This window comes from Colobus angolensis, unplaced genomic scaffold, assembly GCF_000951035.1.
Source record: "Colobus angolensis palliatus isolate OR3802 unplaced genomic scaffold, Cang.pa_1.0 Scaffold34, whole genome shotgun sequence".
Lineage (NCBI taxonomy): Eukaryota > Metazoa > Chordata > Mammalia > Primates > Cercopithecidae > Colobus > Colobus angolensis.
Genome location: NW_012116710.1, coordinates 15,096 through 35,223, shown reverse-complemented (window position 1 = coordinate 35,223; position 20,128 = coordinate 15,096). Strand labels below are relative to the sequence as shown.

General features: G+C 47.7%; 1 protein-coding gene across 1 annotated transcript in view; it reads left to right on the top strand.

Moving 5' to 3' along the window:
- The window catches only part of LOC105519198 (SLIT-ROBO Rho GTPase-activating protein 3-like), a gene marked incomplete at its 3' end in the record, with an annotated part of 146,402 nt that extends 126,495 nt beyond the window's left edge, over nt 1-19,907 (top strand). The window contains exon 3 of the mRNA XM_011952504.1: nt 19,685-19,907. Coding sequence (XP_011807894.1) covers nt 19,685-19,907 — 223 coding nt within the window. The remainder of the gene's footprint in view (nt 1-19,684) is intronic.
- Nucleotides 19,908-20,128: the final 221 nt, after the last annotated feature.

Below are 20,128 nucleotides of genomic sequence, written 5' to 3'. Positions count from 1 at the left end.
TTATCCTACCAAGCACCGGCACTGAGCTAGCCTCCATTTGTGCCATGATGAGACCCCTACCTCCCTTCAGGACATCCTGTCCCTATCCAGTTGTCCTTTATTTGGGTGTCAGCCAGCCTTCTGAATTTCTTTAGCACAGTGAATTTCTGCTCCATGGAACTGATGCTCAAACATTCCTCTTCCTTGCTCCCCTGGAGGACCTCAGTGCCCTGGCTCTTTCCCTGCCTTATTTACTTATTTTCGATGCACAAACTGTCATGTGTCCTGATTTCTCATACCCCAAGCTCTGAGATCATGGAGGCTCCATCTGCTTGGGCACTGACTTGGCAGGCCCTGAATCCTCCAGCTACAAAACCTTCTGTGCTTAGAACTCCCTGGCTTCAGCTCATTAAATACAGGCAGACAGGAAGCAGCAAATCTCACTTGGACTATGTCAACCATGAAGGGCTCCACTCAGCAGGCCCCCCGGCCAGCATTGTCTCTCCTTCAGCCATGCTTCTTGGACTCTACCTTCTCCTTGGGTCATCTCTCCAGCCAGAGGCCCTCCTCAACACCAGGAGATCAGCGACTTGCTTCATCTCACCTGACCTGATCCTTATCCCCTTCCCCTGGGTCCTGTCCTGTTTCTCTCTCTCTCTTTCTGTGTGTGTGTGTGTATGTGTGTGTGTGTATATGTATACACACACATATATATATGTGTATATATATATATACATCTCTTGTATATATCCATCTCTTGTATATATATATGTATACACACATATATATATACACACACACACACACACACACACATATATATATATATATATATTTGTTTTTTGGAGACAGAGTCTCACTCTGTCACCCAGGTTGGAGTGCAGTAGCATGATCTCAGCTCACTGCAATCTCTACCTCCCGGGTTCAAGAGATTGTTCTGCCTCAGCCTCCTGAGTAGCTGAGATTACATGTGCACCACCAAGCCCAACTAATCTTTGTATTTTTAGTAGAGATGGGGTTTCACCATGTTGGCTAGGCTGGTCTTGAACTCCAGACCTCAAGTGATCCACCTGCTTCAGCCTCCCAGAGTGCTGGGATTACAGACGTGAGCCACCACCCCTGGCCTCTTCATATATATATATGTGTGTGTGTGTGTATATATATGTGTATTTTATATATATATGTGTGTATATATATACACACACATATATATAAAAATTGTGACAAAGCACACATAATATAAAACTTACCATTTTCATCATTTTTAAATGAACAGTTTAGTGGCACTAAGCACATTCACATTGTTGTGCAACCATCACCACCATCCAACTCCAGTGCTTTTTACATCATCCTCCACTGAAATTCTATCCGCATTAAACACTAACTCCCCATTCCCTGCCACGCCTTCCAGCTGCTGGCAACCACCATTCTACTTTGTGTCTTTGTGAATTCGACTGCTGTAGATATCTCATATTAGTGCAATTATACAATATTTGTCTCTTTGTGACTGGCTAATTTCACTTAGCATAATGTCTTCAAGGTTCATCCCTGCGGTAGCATGTGTCAGAATGTTCTTCCTTTTTAAGGCTGAATAATATGGTGCAGATAGACCACATTTTGTTTGTCCAGTCATCTGTTGGTGGACACTTGGGTTGCGTCCACCTTCCTGTTCACATTTTTTGTATTCCACACTGGCCAGGGAGCTCTCTTCCTTTCAACTCCCCTAAACACCTCCTTGAGTCCGTGCCACAGCATTTGAACACTCACTTATGTGCCTTCTTTTGGCATTTGGGGATAAGAAATTGGTGCATTATACATTTGCAAATACCGTGCTTCTTTTTCTACCTGATCTTCTCTTTTTGTTTGTTTGTTTTTGAGATGGAGTCTCGCTCTGCCGCCCAGGTTGGAGTGCAGTGGTACGATCTCAGCTCACTGCAAGCTCTGCCTCCCGGGTTCAAGCGATTCTTCTGCCTCAGCCTCCCAAGTAGCTGGGACTACAGGTGCCTGTCACCAGGCCGAGCTAATTTTTTGTGTTTTTAGTAGAGACGAGGTGTCACCGTGTTAGCCAGGATGGTCTCCATCTCTTGACCTCGTGATCCGCCCACCTTGGCCTCCCAAAGTGCTGGGGTTAAAGGCATGAGCCATCATGCTTGGCCACCCGTCTCTTCTATTCAAACTTTTGCTGCAGGAGGAAGCCTCTATTAATAACATTTACCCAGGCACAGTCTAGACCCTTTCATACATATAATCTCATTTTTAAAAATATATATTTTGGAGAAAATTTGTATTTTTTCAAACAACAAAGGTAAAATGCTCATTGTATACAATTTAGAAAGTACAGAAAAGAGAAAAATATCATTCATAGTCCCACTGCTCACAACCACTGCTCACATTTTGGAATCATTTCTCCCTTGTCTTTTAAGAATAAAACAAAGATAATGTATTGAACTGAGCACTTACTTTGGTGCCAGGTGGGTATTACTGCCCCATCGTAAAGATGAGCATGGTGAGGCTCTGAGAAAGCAGCTTGTGCAAACATGTCTATGAACCCACAATTGGAAAGAGACAGAATTGAACCTTCGACTCTTATTCTGCCTCCTTGGCCTGCGATAAGAAAGGGCCTAGGTGTAGCTTGAGAGTAGCTATGACATCTGGATCCTCCCTGGAACCACAAGCACAGCAGGCACAGGCTCATAAACCCACAACTCTGGCTGAACGGCCACTGGAGCCACTGTATCTCGGGCTTTCCCCAGCTGCAGACAGGGCTGTGTGGTAGGGCTGGAGTGTCTCTCCTGTCCGCTCCTTCCCCTTGATTAGGAATCAGCTTTCTTCCCATTCTCAGTGTGCACATGGGGAGAGGAGAAAGGCAGGGATTGCGGATATGTTGGGGGGGGCACCCTATTCCCTTGTATCACCTGTAATGAGCTCGGCCAGCCCCTCATGGATTCATTAACTGAGGCCACCAGACGGAACGGGAGCCCCAGCTGGCAGCCAGGCCATGCAGGCTGCCTGACACACTATGAAAGTCTAATTAGGGTGCCAGGCCAGGCCAGTGCAGCTGGAGGGGGCCCTCTGCACGATGCTAATGTGATGGCAGAGCCGTCTCCGCTTCTGGAAGTGGAGAGTCTCTAGGGGCAGGCTGGACTCACCTTTTGACCTCAGGGCACTGACTGGCCTCAGGCTGCCTATTCCTTGGAGCCCAGCCCACAGGGCCTGTGCTGCTCTCTGTTCCCTTCATCTGGGCTGTTCCGAGAAGCTTTGTCTCGCCGTGGTAAAGATTCTTGGTTTAATAATGTCCGTCTACCTGCCAAGTAGCCCCTCAGTGCTTTGAGTGCAGAGCCCAGGACTTGTCATTTTATTCCCACTGCGGTGGGTCCGGTGCTTGGCAGAGCTGGGGTGTGTGTGCATGGGTGGCAGGGAGGAAGGCAGGAAGAAGACAGAAAGGAAGGAAGGGAGAGGATTGGTCTGGTCTATCTAGTCCACTTTGGCTGAGAGATTTGCCTCAGAGATGGAACTGATTTGCCCAAGAATTTACAGCAAATTAGGAGCAGAACTGGGATAGGAACTCAGGTCCTTTGGCTCCGAGTCTGTTGCTCCTCCTTGTGCTCCATGGGCCGTGTCTCCCTAAGGCCCCAGCCATTCCCTCCCTACCTGGGCAGTTGAAGAATGTGCTGCTGCCCAGGAACACACACTGTGCTGTGTTCAGGGCTAGACTCACCTGGGCTGAGTTCCATGTGGCACGTGATCCAAAGAAAGGCCCACATGATGGCTCTGAAGGTTTCCCTGGGACAGGTTAACATTTAGAGAAAAATATCATATTTCTTTTCTACAACACATATTCCAATTCTAACAAGCCTCTTTCAAAGCACTCTGACATCCTTACTCTCTTAAAAACCTGATAACAACCCAGGGAAGTAGAGAGGGAATCAATGGTTTTATGTCAAGCAAACTGAGCAACAGAAAAGCTGAGCTGCTTATTTTAACAAGGACACAATGAGCTGTCGAGCATGAAAACCCAGTGTTCTTGACTTCCAACTCAGGCTTCTTTCTCCAAGAAGCCATGTGGGACTTCATTTGTTTGAAATGTGTGCATTGAGGACCTCATATTTTCCTGGACTATGCTCAGTGCTGAAGACACAAAGATAAATGAGGTGCGATTTCTGCTGCCAGATACTGAGAGACAGGAACACGGCTTGGGGAGGCCTGGTAGTTGGTGTGGCTGGGAAGGCCCCAATCCCATTACTGTGCCCTTTGAGCCCTGCACCTGCGTGCCATCAGCCCGCAGCACTGAGATGTCACTTCTGCTGAAAAGCTTCCTTGATTCCCACCTGGTGCCTCCCTCTGTGTGCCCATCATACTCTGATGTACTTATTTGCTTATTCCACCAATATTTATTAAGCACCCACTGTGTGCCACACCCTGGGTTTACAGTGGTGAACAAGATAGACTTGGTTCCTGCTGTGGTGAAATTTACCATGAAGAATAAAACATTAAAAAGCAGCTAAAAGAAAGACCAGCTATAATTCAATGATTGCTATGATGGAAATAAATGCACTATGGAGTATTCTGGTTCTCTCTCCTGTATAACTGCAATGCCCCCAACGTTAGTGTATCTTGTGATTTAATGGATCAAAGATTTGGACAGGGCTCAGCTGGGTGATTTTTCTGCTGTATGTGGCATTGATGGCTCAGTGATATTCAGCTAGCAGAAGGCCTGGTCTGGACGGTCCCAGAGAGCTTTACTTGCATGCCTGGTTCCTCCATGAGGACGGCTAGTAGGCTGGGCCCTGCTGGGCTGCCTCCCTCTCCATGTAGTGTCAGGGCCTCCTGCTTCAGCCGGGCATCAGACTTCTGACATAGTAGCTCGGGGCTTCCAGAGAGCAGGACGGCAGCTGCAGTCCTCTTAACCACTAGGCCTGGAGCTGGAATAGCGTCACCCCCCCACCCAGATGCTATTTGCCAAAGCTGTCTCAGCCCTAGCTCAGCTTCAGGAAAGGGAAAATAAAGCCCTCCTCTCATTAGAGGAGTGTCAAAGGGTTGGCAGCCCACACCAAGCTAGGATGATGATCAGGAAGGCGTCTGGAGGAAGCGTGGTTTAAGCTGAGGCCTGAGAGATGAGAAGGAGCAGCGTGGGGCAGTGGAGGGGGACGGAGGCCAAGTGGCTGGAACTGGTGAGTGTGGGAGTGGGAAGAAGGGAATTGCATGATGTGATTTATATGTTTAAAAGACCACCAGGGTTGAAGGGTGGAGCCGAGGAGCCCATTCATGGGCGTGTGGGTGTAGCTTTCCAGGCAGGGGCAGTGATGGCCTGGGTGGGAAACAGAGCAGATGATAGAAGTCAACAGATGCCAGGAAACCTCTCAGAGAGGAATAGAGGAAAAGAGAGGAAACAAGGATGTCTCCTGTTTCTGCCTTGAGATGGGAAGGACTTGGAGAGGAGGGTGAGGCAAGAGCTACAGCCCTGTATTGTCATCGTCTGTTTACTTGTCTGTCCTCCTTTGGACAACCACTGGGCTGCAAGCTCCGAGATGGCAGAGAGGGTGACTCTTGACCCGGAGTCCCTAGCACCTCTCACAGGGCTGGCACCTGGTTGTTACTGAATGTCATTGACTAATGAACTAATGAATGAAAGTCAAGTGGTAATTAGATTTGCGTAGGGAGGACAGGGAAAGGGGTCATGTTTGTCTTCTGGCTGCCTTAGGAGCTCAGTGAGGCCATCTGGGTGAAGTGTCACTCACTCATGTGCCTGGCATGGGTCCTATATTGCTGAACGGAGAGTGTGGACTGTGCCATGGTCTCCCTGTTTGGGGAATGGGACCAGCAGCATTGGCATCTTGGCATCACATGGGGACCTGCTAGAAATGCATGATCTGGGGTCTTTCCCGAGACCTGCTGGATCAGAACTTCTGGGGGTGGGGCCTGGCAATCTGCATTTAACAAGCACCTCCCCGCCCCCGCCCCGCCTGGGGAGTCTGATGGCAATTCACTTTGAAGAGGCGGTCTGATGCTTTTCTGGGTAATAAATGGTTTTCAACTCACTTTCGGGCTGTGCTGGCCTTCCCTCCTCTTCACCAGCATCAAATTCATAATCCACTGCCCTTTCCAAGCTAGGCCTAACCTGAGCTTGGCTTTTCCTTCCGAAGACCTGGAACTGAGCCCTTCCTGAGCAGGACTGTGGTGTAGTGGGCAGCACATATGGGGTCCCCAAACCAGCCTCTCAGGGTAGGTGGATGGTCTTGTCCAAATGAATTTGGTGGCTCCACGAACAGAGATGTTTCCTGGGAATGAGACTTTTTCTTCCTCCAGGAAAATGTTCTCTAAAACACCAATACTTTGAGATGTTTGAATGGGAGAGAGAGAAAGAGAGAGAGAGGAAGAGGAGGAAGAGAAGGAGGATAAGAAAGACTGACTTTTGTAATAATTAAGCCTGTTGACTTCTTTCTGAAAGCTTTTTGACCACAGAATTCCCTCTCCCTATTTATTTATTTATTTATTTATTTACATATTTACTTATTTTTGAGACAGAGTCTCTCCCTGTTGCCCAAGCTGGAATGTAGTGGCGCGATCACAGCTGACTGCAGCCTCAAACTTGTGGGCTCAAGTGATCCTCCTGCCTCAGCCTCCCAAGTAACTGGGACTACAGGTGCATGCCACCACATCTGAAATTTGAAAAAAAAAAATTAATTTTTTTTTTGTAGAGGCAGGGGTCTTGCTATGTTGTCCAGGCTGGACTTAAACTTCTGGACTCAAGCAATCCTCTTGCCTTAGCTGCCCAAAACACTGTGATTATAGGCAGAACCACCCACTGCACCTGTCTCTCCCCATAATATTTATTAATATTTCACAAATTAGCACTTCTTGAGACCTAATTTGAAAATCTCTATTCTAGACAAACGCTGGGGTTACCCTCTGTAATAGCGACACTCCATGCAAGTAATGCCCTGTATTTGGGGTGACAGAGTCCCCTTCTATTCTAGCTTTCTCAGTTTTTGATACCCCTCACCTTCCAGGGGCTGTACCTGATGAAAATGCTCCATGCAGAGGGTTAAATGCTGGTTGCTGCTAGTTTAACTGCTGTGAAAAAAAAGCAGCAGGGAGTTCTATTTAAATATGATTTAAACATTTGGGAAAAGCTAGAATTTGGGAAGTGCTGGGTGGCACTTGGCTAGTTAGGGAATAATATTCTATGCAGATATCCTGTGCAAAGGACGTTTGGAGCATCTTTCAGCTTCACAGAGCAGTTGGGAAAGAGGATTCCTGTGAACAACTAACTTCATTTCCAAGAAAACACTTCTTAGTGGGGATAAAGCATCACAGGATTTTTTTCACAGATGTAGCATTTCTCTAAAGAGATGTTATAATTTAGACTTAGCCTTCCAGGCTATTCCTAAACAGAGAATCACTTTTGTTGCATATAGATTGAGCATATAAATGTGAAAAGGATTCAGAATTAAAATATTTGCTTAGAATGAGGTGGAGATGGAGAAAGCCCTCCAGTAGTGCTTGTGTCTCCATTCACACCTATTACTATTAATGCAACTGGTATCAAGCTAGTAATGGCTTTCCAGGGTCATACTCTCCAGACTTGCTGTTCTCTCAGCACCGTCTTTCCTGATTGTTTGGTGCCTGTGCTGTGCAGGTTGTTTAATCTTCCAAGCACCCCACACATCCACATCACTGTGGACCAAGTGCTGTACTGGATGTCTGATAGGCATCATCTCATTGCACCTTCATGGGAAATGTGGTCTGCGAGGAAGGGGCTATCTTTATCTTTCCAGGTGAAGATGCTGAGTTTTCCAGAAATTAAGTAATTTGCCTAGAGGGACATAGCTAGCACAGGTAAGTGGCAGAGCTAGGATTCCAATCTTTGTTTACCTGACTCCAAAATGCAAAACTGCGTTTAGCTGCTGACTTTGTTCCTTCACCTTTCTGGGCTGGCTTTGAGCTTCCTGAGAATCACCCACCCATGTTGATCACATCCTCCTTGGATGAGCATCAGGGGTTTGCTATTATCTTCCTGGTCAACTCCTACACAGAGGCCAGCTCAGGGCTTGCCTCCTTGGTGAAGCCCCTGCTGTTGGTTGATCCCAAGTCTACAGTCAGCTGCTCCTCTCACCTCCCATGTGAGTTGTGTGGGGCTTGCATCAGATTATGAAGGAGTGATCCAGTTCCTATATCTGGTTCTCTCACTTCAGTCTGCCAGCTGCCTGAAGGCAAGGGACCATTTCTAGTCTCCCTCTCTCTGATATATAATTGATGCTTTATCAAAGATTTTTCAATGAATGGCCAAATTAACCAAGACAGTACCAAATGCTTTCTTTAAATATATTTAACAAATAGACTTATTTTGTGTGGCTGCAGAAGGAGAGGTGATGTCCAAGGATAGCATTTTCAGAGAAGCAAACTTCAACTCAACATTAAGGACGTTCCAGTAGCCACAACCATCCACCAGTGAAAGGGCTGCCTGGGGCGGTAGTGAGTCCCCAATGCACAGAGGTATACACACAAAGGCCAGGTATTTTAAGGGCATCATTTCTGTAATATGGATGATCAAAATGAAAGGGGATTCTTGATAACACAGGAACCATAAATATTGAATTATCTTTTCAATTCTCTTTCAAGGTTTCTGGTAGCCTGGAGGAGAAAGACTCAGTTTGGTACTAGTGTGTTATTAGTGCCCTCCAATCTCCTTTTTAACAAATAGAGAACAGACCTCAAGATTGAATATACTGTTTGGTTTTCATTGAATTTACTTTTTTGGTTACCTTCTATTTATAACAAATGATCCTTTTTTGTAAAAGCTGAAACTAGGGAAGTTCTTTGTAAATAAATTTAAGTTAAAAAAAGACATCAACAGGGAGATATTAAGTGTGGTGGTATGCAGGAATGACAAAAATCCTGAAGCCAGCATCAAATCACTCTAAGTCCCATTCCAGTTCCTCCTGCAAAGTGAGCATCTTTCATCTTTACCTTCTTTATCCTCCACCACCTTTTTTTTTTTTTTTTTTTTCAATCAGGGGAAGGGATTTTAAGATAGGAGGCTCAGCCTGAAGAGTGGATTTTGCAATGGCTGAAGCTCCTTTATCTCCTTCCAATTTTTCCATCTGGCTCTTTCCCAGGTCCCACACCAAATTCCCTGGAATCCTCAGAGACTCTGATCAGCAACTACCAAAGAATTAACTAGGCTGTGATTTCTTTATGCATACATATGCTTTAATATACATATATATATTTCTATCATTTAATTTTTATACTAAAAATGAAAAATAGATATATAAAATTAGATTTTCACAAAAAGTAATATGTACGGGTTTAGCTTTGACGCTATTCTATTAGGCAAATAGGATAATAATAACCTTCGAAGATTATATAGGACCTTACACTTTGCAAATTCCTTACCCAGCCCTTAGCTGCTTAAATCCTCCCAAGAACCCTGGTGAGAGTTGAAGGAGTCAAGGAAGGTGTTGTCGTCCCCAACTAATAGGCAAGGGAACTGAAGGCAAGGCAGGGTGAGCCCTAACTTCAGACCCACAGCTGAAAGATAAAAATAGCCCCTTCATTGCAGACCACATTTCCCATGAAGTTGCAATGAGATGATGCCTATCAGACATCCAGTACAGCACTTGGTTCTTGGTGATGTGGATTTGTGGGGTGCTTAGAAGATTAAACGACCTGCACAGCACAGGCACCAAACAATCAGGAAGCCATGGATCAAGGTCTTTTCCTCTGCCTAGTGCTGCACATGCCACATGTTGTACCCATTCTGTGGGCAGATAAACCAAGGCAAAGGGGCTTGCAAGGAAAGAGATGAGGTTGACCAGGCATTTCCTAGTGAGGCAGAAATTTTTGCTCTGGTACCAAGAATCCATCTGGAAAGTCAAAGGAGAGCTCAGAGGTGCTGCTGGACACCAGATACCAACATGTACCCTCATGCTGCAATGTGAGGAATGGGATCCCAGGGAAGTAGTGAGCCCGTGAATCTTTCTGCCTTGGGATGGAGGGGGAGTCACGGACATTTCACTGGGCCTTGAAGTTCACATGAGAGTCTGCAGAAGGAGAAAGTAGTAATGGAGGAGGAAAACCAATATTTTTAGAACACTTATCGTAGGTTGTTTGTCCATGTACATCAGTCCTTAGATCTTCCCAACAACTTAGTGAGGTCCTAGTGGTAATAATGGTAATGACAATAAAAATTACTATTATGTGCAGGGTTTGACACTAAGAGAATTGCATGTGTTGTGCCATTTAGTCCTCCAAGCACCACTATGGGGTAGTTGTCGCTTCATTTCACAGCTAAGGAAAGAGAAGATTTAACTATAATAACTTTCCAAGTTCACTTTGTTGGTGAGGGACAGAATTGGCATTTGAACCCCAGCCTCTTGACTTGATAGCACCCCAACTGATAAGCAGAGCCTGCTTTGGCCGGGGGACTCAATGGATGGAATTGGTACCCTTCAGGATGACTCTGTCTCAGGGCTACCAAATAGTGCCAGAGCCAGGCCCTGGACTGCATTCTCTGGCTCCCAGCGTGGCAGCCTCACACTCCTTGGGGAGCTCCTGGTGGATGGGAGATAATAAAGTAAATATTTGTAAAGTAATTTATAAAGAAAAGGGTTATTTAATGGACTCACAATTTTGCATGGCTGGGGAGGCCTCAGGAAACTTACAATCATGATGGAAGGCACCTCTTCACAGGGCAGCAGAGGAGAGAAAGAGTGCCCAGTGAAGAGGGAACCCCCTTATAAAACCATCAGATCTTGTGAGAACTCATTCACTATCACGAGAACAGCATGGTGGAAGCCGCCCCCATGATTCAGTTATCTCAACCTGGTCCCACCAATGACACATGGAGATTATGATACAATTCAAGATGAGATTTGGGTGGGGACACAGCCAAACCATATCAGGGTGGAATTGTGTCCCCTCAAAATTCCTATGCTGGTGTCCTAAACTCCAGTACCTCAAAATGTGAGCTTATTTGGAAACAGGGTCTTTATAGAGGTAATCAGGTAAAAATGAGGTCATTGGAAAGGGCCCTAATCCAGCATGACTGGTGTGTATCTTTACAAAAAAAGGAACTTTGGGCACAGAGACCAACACACAGGGAGAATGCCTTGGAAAGGTGAAGGCAGAGATTGGGGTGCTGTGTCTACACCAAGGACACCAAAGATCTCCAGCAACCCACCAGGAGCCAGTTGAGAGGTCTGGGACAAATCCTCCCTCACAGCCCTTGCAAGGAACCAACCCTGCTGACACCTTGATCTGAGACTTCCAGCCTCCAGGACTGTGAGACAACACATACCTGTTGTCTGAGTCACTCAATGTTTGGTCCTGTGTGACAGCACCTAGAAAACTAGTATGCAGCCCTGTCGTTCTAGACGCAGCAGTATGCACGTCTTGTCATTCAGAACCCTGGCTGTGCTACATGTTTAGTCTTGTCTGACCCTCATCCAGTCCCTCTCTGCCCTCTGGCCACACTCACCTTCTGTCAGTTTTAGATGATGCCCGTGCCCATGAGATCTTCACACTTATTTCTGGGAATGCTCTTCCTTATCGCTGTGCTGTGTTAAAACCTACCCATCCTTCTAGTCTGAGCTCAGAGGGCACTTTTCACCTACTCAACAAATATTTTCTGAGAGTGCCTGTGTGCTCAGGCCAGCCTGGGCACCAGAGAAGCACTGATGAGTAGGACGGACATAAGCTAGAGAGGGGACAAAGACCACAAGCAAGAAGGAAAAGAACAGGACGAGCATCAGGTGTGGAGTGCTGTAATGACAATGACATAGGGTGACATAGGGTGTGTGGGTGGCCAGGGAGGGCATCCAGGAAGAGAAATAGCTCAGCTCAGGTCTCAGTGATGAGAAGGACCCCAGGGTCCCCTGCTGCTCCCTCCCCTCCGCCTTCCCCAGGGGAGGGCAGCCCCTGTTAAAGACTCTCCAGGCTCCATGCATTTCTCCTTCAGAGCCCTTCTTCCTACTGCCATTTTCTATTGATTTTTGTGATTATCTGATTGTTATCTGAGACCCCCCACTAGACTATAAGGTCCACGAAGCAGGAAGTGTGGCTCATTTTGCATACCATTGTATTGTGTGTTCATACACAATAGTGTGTGAACAGGCACACACTATTGGCTGAATTAATGATTTATGCTACAAGCAAGTGCAATGAATCCCGAATCCTGCTTGGGGCAGCTTAGGTAGCAGGAGATTAAATGCACCTTTCTGACCATAGAACTGATTGAGCTAGCATTTCTGGGAGGAAAGCCCAGTGTGAGGCCTGAGAAGGTCCTGGAAGAGGGCAGGAAGCCTGAGCAGGAGCTTGCCTTCCTCCCAGAGGGACCCTGGTCCCAGGGCAGTGGCTTTGGATTCATCTGGAACATGGGGCTCTGCAAGCTTGGAAATGGGTTTTGTTTGCTAAGCGGAATTTTCCGGCCCTCAGCCGAGAAGCTGGAGAAACTGGCTCACTGCTAATTTCATTTTCCCAACTCACTAGCTTGGCAAGGCCTGGCTCCCCTAGCTGCAGTCTCCTGGAACTTCATATCCAGATCCCCTAGCCAAAGAAAGAAAGCTGTGACTCACCAGAAATGTTCATTGCTATTTTCTGGCCATAAAGAAAGAAAATATATACATACATATGTAAAAGTTCTAATGTGATGTCTTAGTTCAGCAGCTTCTGCCTGCTGGGTCAACGCTTGCATGAAAGATTGGAGAAGCAGAAGGGTCGCTCTGAGTGCCTTGGCCGAGAGCACTGGCCCTTATTCATTCTGACATCTTCCAAAAATGAGGCTGCAGAAGACAAAAGTGGCTGCTGACACAGAGAGCTGGATCTCAGGTCAAAGGGGTTCCGCTTTCAAAAGGGGCAAACAACCCCGGGAACAGAGAAGACAGAGGCTCAAGTTTTCCTCAGCCTTGTGTCTGGCTCTGCTGTCCGCGGCCTTCGTGCTTCCTCCCTCCTGCAGTCCCAGTAGGAGCCAGATGGGGACAGGATGGAGTGCATGAGACCCTCCAGCCTCACTCTGCACCCTCTTCCTCCTCTGCCTTGCTTCACACTCCAGCCAGCCTGTTCTTCACTTAGTTCCTTAAATGCCCCAAGCTCTGTACGCAAGGCGCCTTTGCCCATTCTGTTCCCTCTGCCTGGAGCCTTCTCCTGCCAGCCTACCTGCCCAGCCCCTTTCACTAGCGTCCTCCAGCTCTTCCTTTGAAACCCAGCTTAATGACCCCTTCCTTGGGGACACTTCAGTGACCCAAAAATCAGGCCAGCCCCCTTGTTACAGGCGCTCATGGCACAGGCTCCCCTCTGTTCTAGCACATTCTGCACTTCTAACTCTGCCCACATTATTGGGCTAGTGGTGGGTGTCTGTCTCTTCACCAGGCTCTCTGCTCCATGAAAGCAGGAACTGTGTCTGTTGGGCTCCAGATTGTGTCCCTGGGGTCTGATCTATATGAAATATTCAACAAAAATGTATGGAATGCATGAACTGCTGAAGAATTACTGCAGAGCTTTCTTCTGGCATTTAAGACCAGAGTGACTCCATGGTATGAGTGGCCAGGCCACAGGGGATAGGTGGCCTGCCCAGAGTCCACAGCTAGCATGGCAGACACCAGTGAACACCCATGCCCACGTCCAGGTGGCTTTCTGTCCTCTACTGCTGTGCTGTGTCCCACCTGTGGGCCTTCTTTCTTCTTTCAGTCATGGTGAGAGCCTGCCTGGTACCACTGTGGCCAAGGCCACAGATACCAGCTTTCTACAGAGTGACTTTTGACCCTGGCTCTGGAGAGTTCAGCCCAGCCTTTTAGACTACAAATGACCTGCCCCCCAGGAGGGAACCAGGGCTAGGAGAAGGTGGGGGTGCAGAACTAGCAGTTCCCATGCTGGGATGGACCTAGAGAACGGGCTGCTGATCGGACGGCAGGCCTGGGACAGCATCTCAGAGAAGGCCGGGCTGCACATTGTCTCATCTTGCCCTCTTTCAGGGAAGCAGGAGGGGAGGCGCCACTGCGGCTTGGCCCTGCTCCAGCCCTTCGGCCACAGCCTTGCCAGGCTTCCCGGGGATTGACCTCTTCTGCCATGTGGCCACAGCATTTGTAAAGCCTTCCTTGTTGTTCTGTGGTTTTAAATAGCATCCAACTCCTTGCTGCTGGCTTCCATGTTTGTCTCTCCAGCCCCAGTAGCTCCATCTGGAGGCCCCACGGCCTTTTAAACTCATCCTGTTCAACTTGAAGTCATCGTCCTCCCTCCCCGCCCCACCCTTGACCTGCTCCTCTTCATCTCCACAGAGGCTCCTTCTGCTCCCCCAGGTGCCCAAACCAAAAACTGGGGAGTCATCCTGGACATCTTTTGCTCTCTCCCAACTTCCAGCTCCAACTCCATCCCATCAATCTCCCTGTCCAGTCTATTTCCTACCTAAGCCTTTCTTGAATCCCTCAGTTTCTCTCCCGGCCCCCAGCTCTGCACAGCAGCCAGAGTGAGAGTTTGAAAGTGCAGTTTTACCCTTTCACTCCCCTCCTCTAAACACTTCAAGGGCTGCCTGCTGACCTCAGGCCGGAGCTCGAACTCTAATGAGAGTTACAGGCCCTTTGCCAAGTGGCCCCTGCCTCAGTCTCCATGTTCACCTGCTGTCCTCACTCTCCTACCCCAGAACACCATGCTTGGGCCCCCTCCCTACCTGCTTCTCCCTCTCCTGCTCCTCCCTGGGCCTTTGCTCATCGCATTTCTCCCCTTTGAAGGCTCCTCCCTGTGAAACTCCAGTCCAACCTTTAGTTCTGTCTAGAAAGTGTTTCCTCCAGGAAGCCATGCATGCGCACCTCACCACCAGATCTGGGAAGGAGGCTCCCCTCTGTTCCATAGCCTCCTTCCCATGACTGCATTGATGAGGCTGCCTCATCACTTTTTGTTCCTTGTGAATCTCCTTACTCAAGTGGAAGACTTGCGGTGCAGGGTCTTGGAGCCTTGGTTGCTACTGCACTCGCAGCACCTAGTCCTGCTGAGCAGAGACACACAAATGCAAGGAGTGAACAAGGGCTGGAAGGAATCTTCGTAGCAGCTGCTCACTTCAACTTGAGTCTTCGGCTGCTTTTGGGTAACATCCTCCTCCTTGCCTTGGCTCATTGTGCCTCCTGCAATTCTGTCTTATACCACACTGCCTCCTGGCTTGCAGCTTCTGATAAGGACAGCGCTGTCCTCTCTGCCCTTCCTCTCATCTCATCTTTCTGGCTAGATGACCTAGTTAATGGTCCCCAAACTGTCCCAGCAGTTCCCCATCAGTTCCAGATCACTTGTCTTTTTCCTTCCCTCTGAAACTCACCTTCTGGCTGTGGCTTCCATAATTTTGCACATTTAATTCCCTGGTGCTGTTCACTTCTTGCCTCCCAGGTTCAGCTAAGCCTCTGAAGTAATTTAGGTAACAGCTCAATTATCCCATCTCTCTTTTAATCTTTCCATTTCCATCACCACCTAGGAAGCAGTGAAAATGAGACAAGCAATGCATTTTCTGTCCAAACCTACTGCTCCCCTTGTAGTTCTTATCTCAGTTCATGTCATCAGCATCTACCCAGTTGCCTGAGATCTGAGCCTCGGAATCACCGTCTGCTCCTTCCTCCTCTCTCTGCTGTTTCCAGGAAGTTTCCAAGAGGATCTGCTCTCCTGTTGAGAAGTCTCTCAAGTCCATCCTTCTCTGTCCACAAGCCACACCCGGGCCTCACCATCTCTCTTTTGAACCAAGATTACCTCCTGCCTGGTCCTCTTACCATAAGCCCCATATCCCTGCTCAACCACCAACCCACCTACCCATCCATCCCTTCATCCTTCAATCTGCCTTCTATGATCATGCCAAAACACATGTTGGTTATATCCTACCTCTGCTGAAATAACTTCCATGGCTCCCCACTGCCCATAGCAGACATTCTTATTTATTTTAGAAACTGGGTCTTGCCTATTACTCAGGCTGGAGTGCAGTGGCATGATCATAGCTCACTGCAGCTTCCACCTCCCAGGCTCCAGTGATCCTCCCACCTCAGTCTCCCAAGTAACTAGGACTACGGGTGTGTGTCACTACGCCTGGCTAATTTTTAAATTTTTTGTAGAGATGGAGTCTTGCTCTGTTGCCCAGGCTGGTCTTGAACTCCTGGACTAAAGTGATTCTCCTGCCTCAGCCTCCCAAAGCCCTGGGACTCAGGTATGAGCCACTGTACCCGGCCTAATGCAGGCATTCTTAGCTCTGGCTGCACATTAGAATCTTCTAGAGAATATAAAAATATGAGTACCGTGTGCTACCCTCAGAGATACTGATTTTGTCTTGGATGGGGCCTGGGTCTTGGTGTTTTTTTTTAAAAGCTCCCCACGTGATTCTAGTGTACAGGACAGGTTGAGAACTATATGATCTAAAAGATAAGGGGTCCCACCCCTTAGTCTGGCAGTGTCGCCCACAACTGGGCCTTTAATCTGTATCCCCAGCTTCGTGTCCTACAGTCCTCCACTAACACACTCAGAATTCCAGCTCTTCTGAGCTACTTCACTATATTTGTACCCACTGTTCCTTGTACCCAGAATTCCACCCTCTCTCTGACTTCTGATCATTTGGAAAACTCCTACCCATCCTTCAAGACCCAGCACAAATGCAACCTTTTTTCATGGGTCTCTCTTCCATAGCATCTGCTACATGGCAAGCACGTTGCTGGGTGCTGGACGTGATGACACAATAGAAATGATCCCTGCTCTCAAAGAGCTCACAGTAGGGTAAGGGGGAGGGATGGAAACTCCTTAAGGTAGAAGCTCTCTAACTTGAGTATGCATCCAAGTCACCTTGAGGGCTTGTTAAAACACAGATTCTGGGCCCAGCCCTAGGGCTTCTGAGTACGTGGTTTGGGGCTGCCCTGAGAACTTGTATTTTCAAGTTCCTAAGTGATGCTGCTGCTGCTGGTTCAGGGGCCACACTGAGAACCACTGCCTTAGCGTGTGGTCAGGGGAGTGTTCTCTAGGGAGGTATTATCTAAGCTGAACCCACAGTAATAGAAACAGGCATTCATGAGAAGAGCAGGGACTGTGGTATTCCAGATAGAGGGAAAAGCGTGAAGGCTCCAGTGGGAATAGAAGGGGCCATATTCCTGGTACCCAGAATGCACTAGAGAAGAACAATGCCTTTTGCAGCTTCTCCAGCAGAACCCATGCTCTGCGTGTGTCTCTGTTATAGACCAGAACCACCTTCCTCTCTAATTCTTTTTTTCTGATGCAGCCACTCAGCAGTGAGCCCCTCCAAGGCAGAGTGTGCATCACGGCCACCTTTGGGTGCCCAGAGCCCACCCAAGACCTGACATAGTAGATGCTGAGGGATTCTTAGTTGGGGTCTAATTGTAGTGTCCTGGCTTTTTCTCTAGGCTATAAGCTAAGGAGAAATCTGTTTGTTTCACAGCAGTGTTTTAAATGCTTCATCGTCCTCCCTTTTCCTTAGATAGTTCCCATCCTTTATCTAAATCTAATTTTCTTCTCTCAAATTTCTGCTGCCTAGATAGATTTTTAGCACATTTAGTGAGAAAAAGAAAAATTCCTTGAATTCAAGATAGCCCTCCCCCACCTACCTTCCCAAGCCCCAGGAGATAGGGAGAGAGGGGTGGTGGGGGTTGGGTGGGGACAGCAGTTCACAGGTCTTTCTGCTTGGCTTTGGGGAGGTGGATGTGGTCATAATGGGAGTCAGCAGAATTGCTGTATTAGTCCATTTTCATGCTGCTGATAAAGACATACACAAGACTGGGAAGAAAAAGAAGTTTAATTGGACTCACAGTCCCACATGGCTGGGGAGGCCTCAGAATCATGGTAGGAGGTGAAAGGCACTTCTTATATGGTGGTGGCAAGAGAAAATGAGGAGGAAGCAAAAGCAGAAACCCCTGATAAACCCATCAGATCTCATGAAATGTATTCACTATCATGAGAATAGCACGGGAAAGACTGGCCCCCAAGACCATTCCCACAACATGTGGGAATTCTGGGAGATACAATTCAAGTTGAGATTTGGGTGAGGACACAACCAAACCGTATCAATTGCCTTCCTCAAAAATGCTAATAGTGGGAGGCTGTGTTTTCTGAGAGCAGAACCTTGGCCAGCTCCTGGGGGTGATCCACACTCAGGACAGGGGTGGGATAAGGCAGGACAGGGGTGGGACAAGGCAGGCCTGGGGGGACCCTTGAGCTGCCATCTTAGGTGGTGGAAGGGCCTCTCCCCTCACATCCTGCCTTTCCAACATCTCTCTCCACACTGGAAAGGAGTCAGGGAGAGATTCCAGGTCAGAGGACAAGAGCTTTAGCACAGGTGCCCTGCGTGGCAGGAAAAGGTTATTGGTTTGGTTTTGCTTTTGAATTGCCCTTTCTCTTCCTTCCTGGAGAACAGGGTGTATCCACCCTTTCCTGAGGCTCACAGAGGGGTCTTTGCAAATGCAGATGGTCCTCAACTTGACCATGGGTCGACTTCGAATTTTGAGAATTTACAGTGTTGTGAAAGTGATACACATTCAGTATAAACCATATTTTAAGTACACATAAAACCATTCTGTTTTTCACTTCCAGGATAGCAGTCAACTAATTACCTGAAATATTCAACACTTTATTAGAAAATAGGCTTTGTGTGCAACGATTTTGCCCATCCACAGGCTAATGTGTTCTGAGCATGTGTAAGGTAGGGTAGGCTAAACTATGATGTTCCGTAGTTTGAGCTTACTAAATGCATTTTCAACTTAGGATACCTTCAACTTGTGATGGGTTTATTGGGATGTAGCCCCAAAGTAAGTTGAGAAGCATCTGCAGAGCCAAGAGACAGATTTTCTCTGGTCTCATTAGCATCCTGAGCTTTGGGAAACAATAGTATAAGGATCTGTGTTTCTCAGACTTGAGTGAGTATCCGAATCCTCTGGAGGGCTTGTTAAAGCCCAGATTGCGGGCCCACCCCCAGAGTGCATGACTCAACAGGTCTGGAGTGGGACTGGAGAGTCTGCATTTCTAACCAGTTCCCAGATCATGCTTTTGCTGCTGGTCTGGGAGCACACTTTGAGAACCCCTGCTTTAGCATCACACCCAGCTAGAGAGTGCTAATAACCTATCAGTCACTGCAGGACAAAGGGTTTGTCTTGTAGGTACTTGCATTTTCCTTAACCCTTCCTCCTGAATACAGAATCTGAACCCTCTTAGCCCCTTTCCCAACAGCTCCATGGAGGGGCAAAGTCATGTGTTTCCAAGAGCCCAAGAGACAGAAGCCAATCCCTAGGGAAGAACAAATAAGTCAAGAGCCCAAGAAAATTACAGGGGTTGAGGGAGGCAGGATGGGGGAGTGGAAGTATCTACTTTTTGTTCTTTCTGTTGCATAGTTCCAGAAATCATACAAGTATAATATTTAAAACACAATTGGTTTAGTATTTCTTAGCCCCAGGGGAGGTAGCTTCTTCCCAGAAGGTAGAGGTACCTGGAGCAAGCACCACATTCAGCGGAAGAGTAGAACCACATAGGCATCAAAGACCTGAGTTCTGGCCCCAGTGCTGGTCTGTGACCTTGGAGGATCCCTTCAGCTGTTGCAGCCTGTTTCCCTAGCTGTATAATGTGTAACAACAAGACTGACCTTGAAGGGGCACTGTGGCAGTCAAAAGAGCCGAGGTGGGTGACAGCATAAACCACTGTTTGATTACAGTTCCAAGGTAGCCAACCTGAGCTTTCTTGGTTTCCACAGGAAGGACCAGTACCTCCTCTCGCCTGTGAACTGTTGGTATCTGGTTCTGCATCAGACCCGGCGGGAGAGCCGAGACCATGCCACCCTCAATGACATCTTCATGAACAATGTAATCGTCCGCCTCTCCCAGATCAGTGAGGATGTCATCAGACTCTTCAAAAAGGTGGGCAAGCAGGCTGCCCCACATGTCCCAGGTCTTTGCCGCAAGCTGGCCCAAGCCAGGGTGGGATGTGGTTTGGAGACAAGGGAACAGGAGGGGCAGGTGCATTGAAGGATGCAAGTGGCTGAGGGCTGAGCCCGTTTGAACCCTGGATGTGCCTTTTAAAGAGTGTGTGGTCTTAGCCACTTCAGCAATCACTGCCACAAAAATAAAAACCTTTGCATGGCTAGGTAAGTAGTACATGTTCACTGTAAAAAATTTTAAAAAATGGAGATGAGCACACA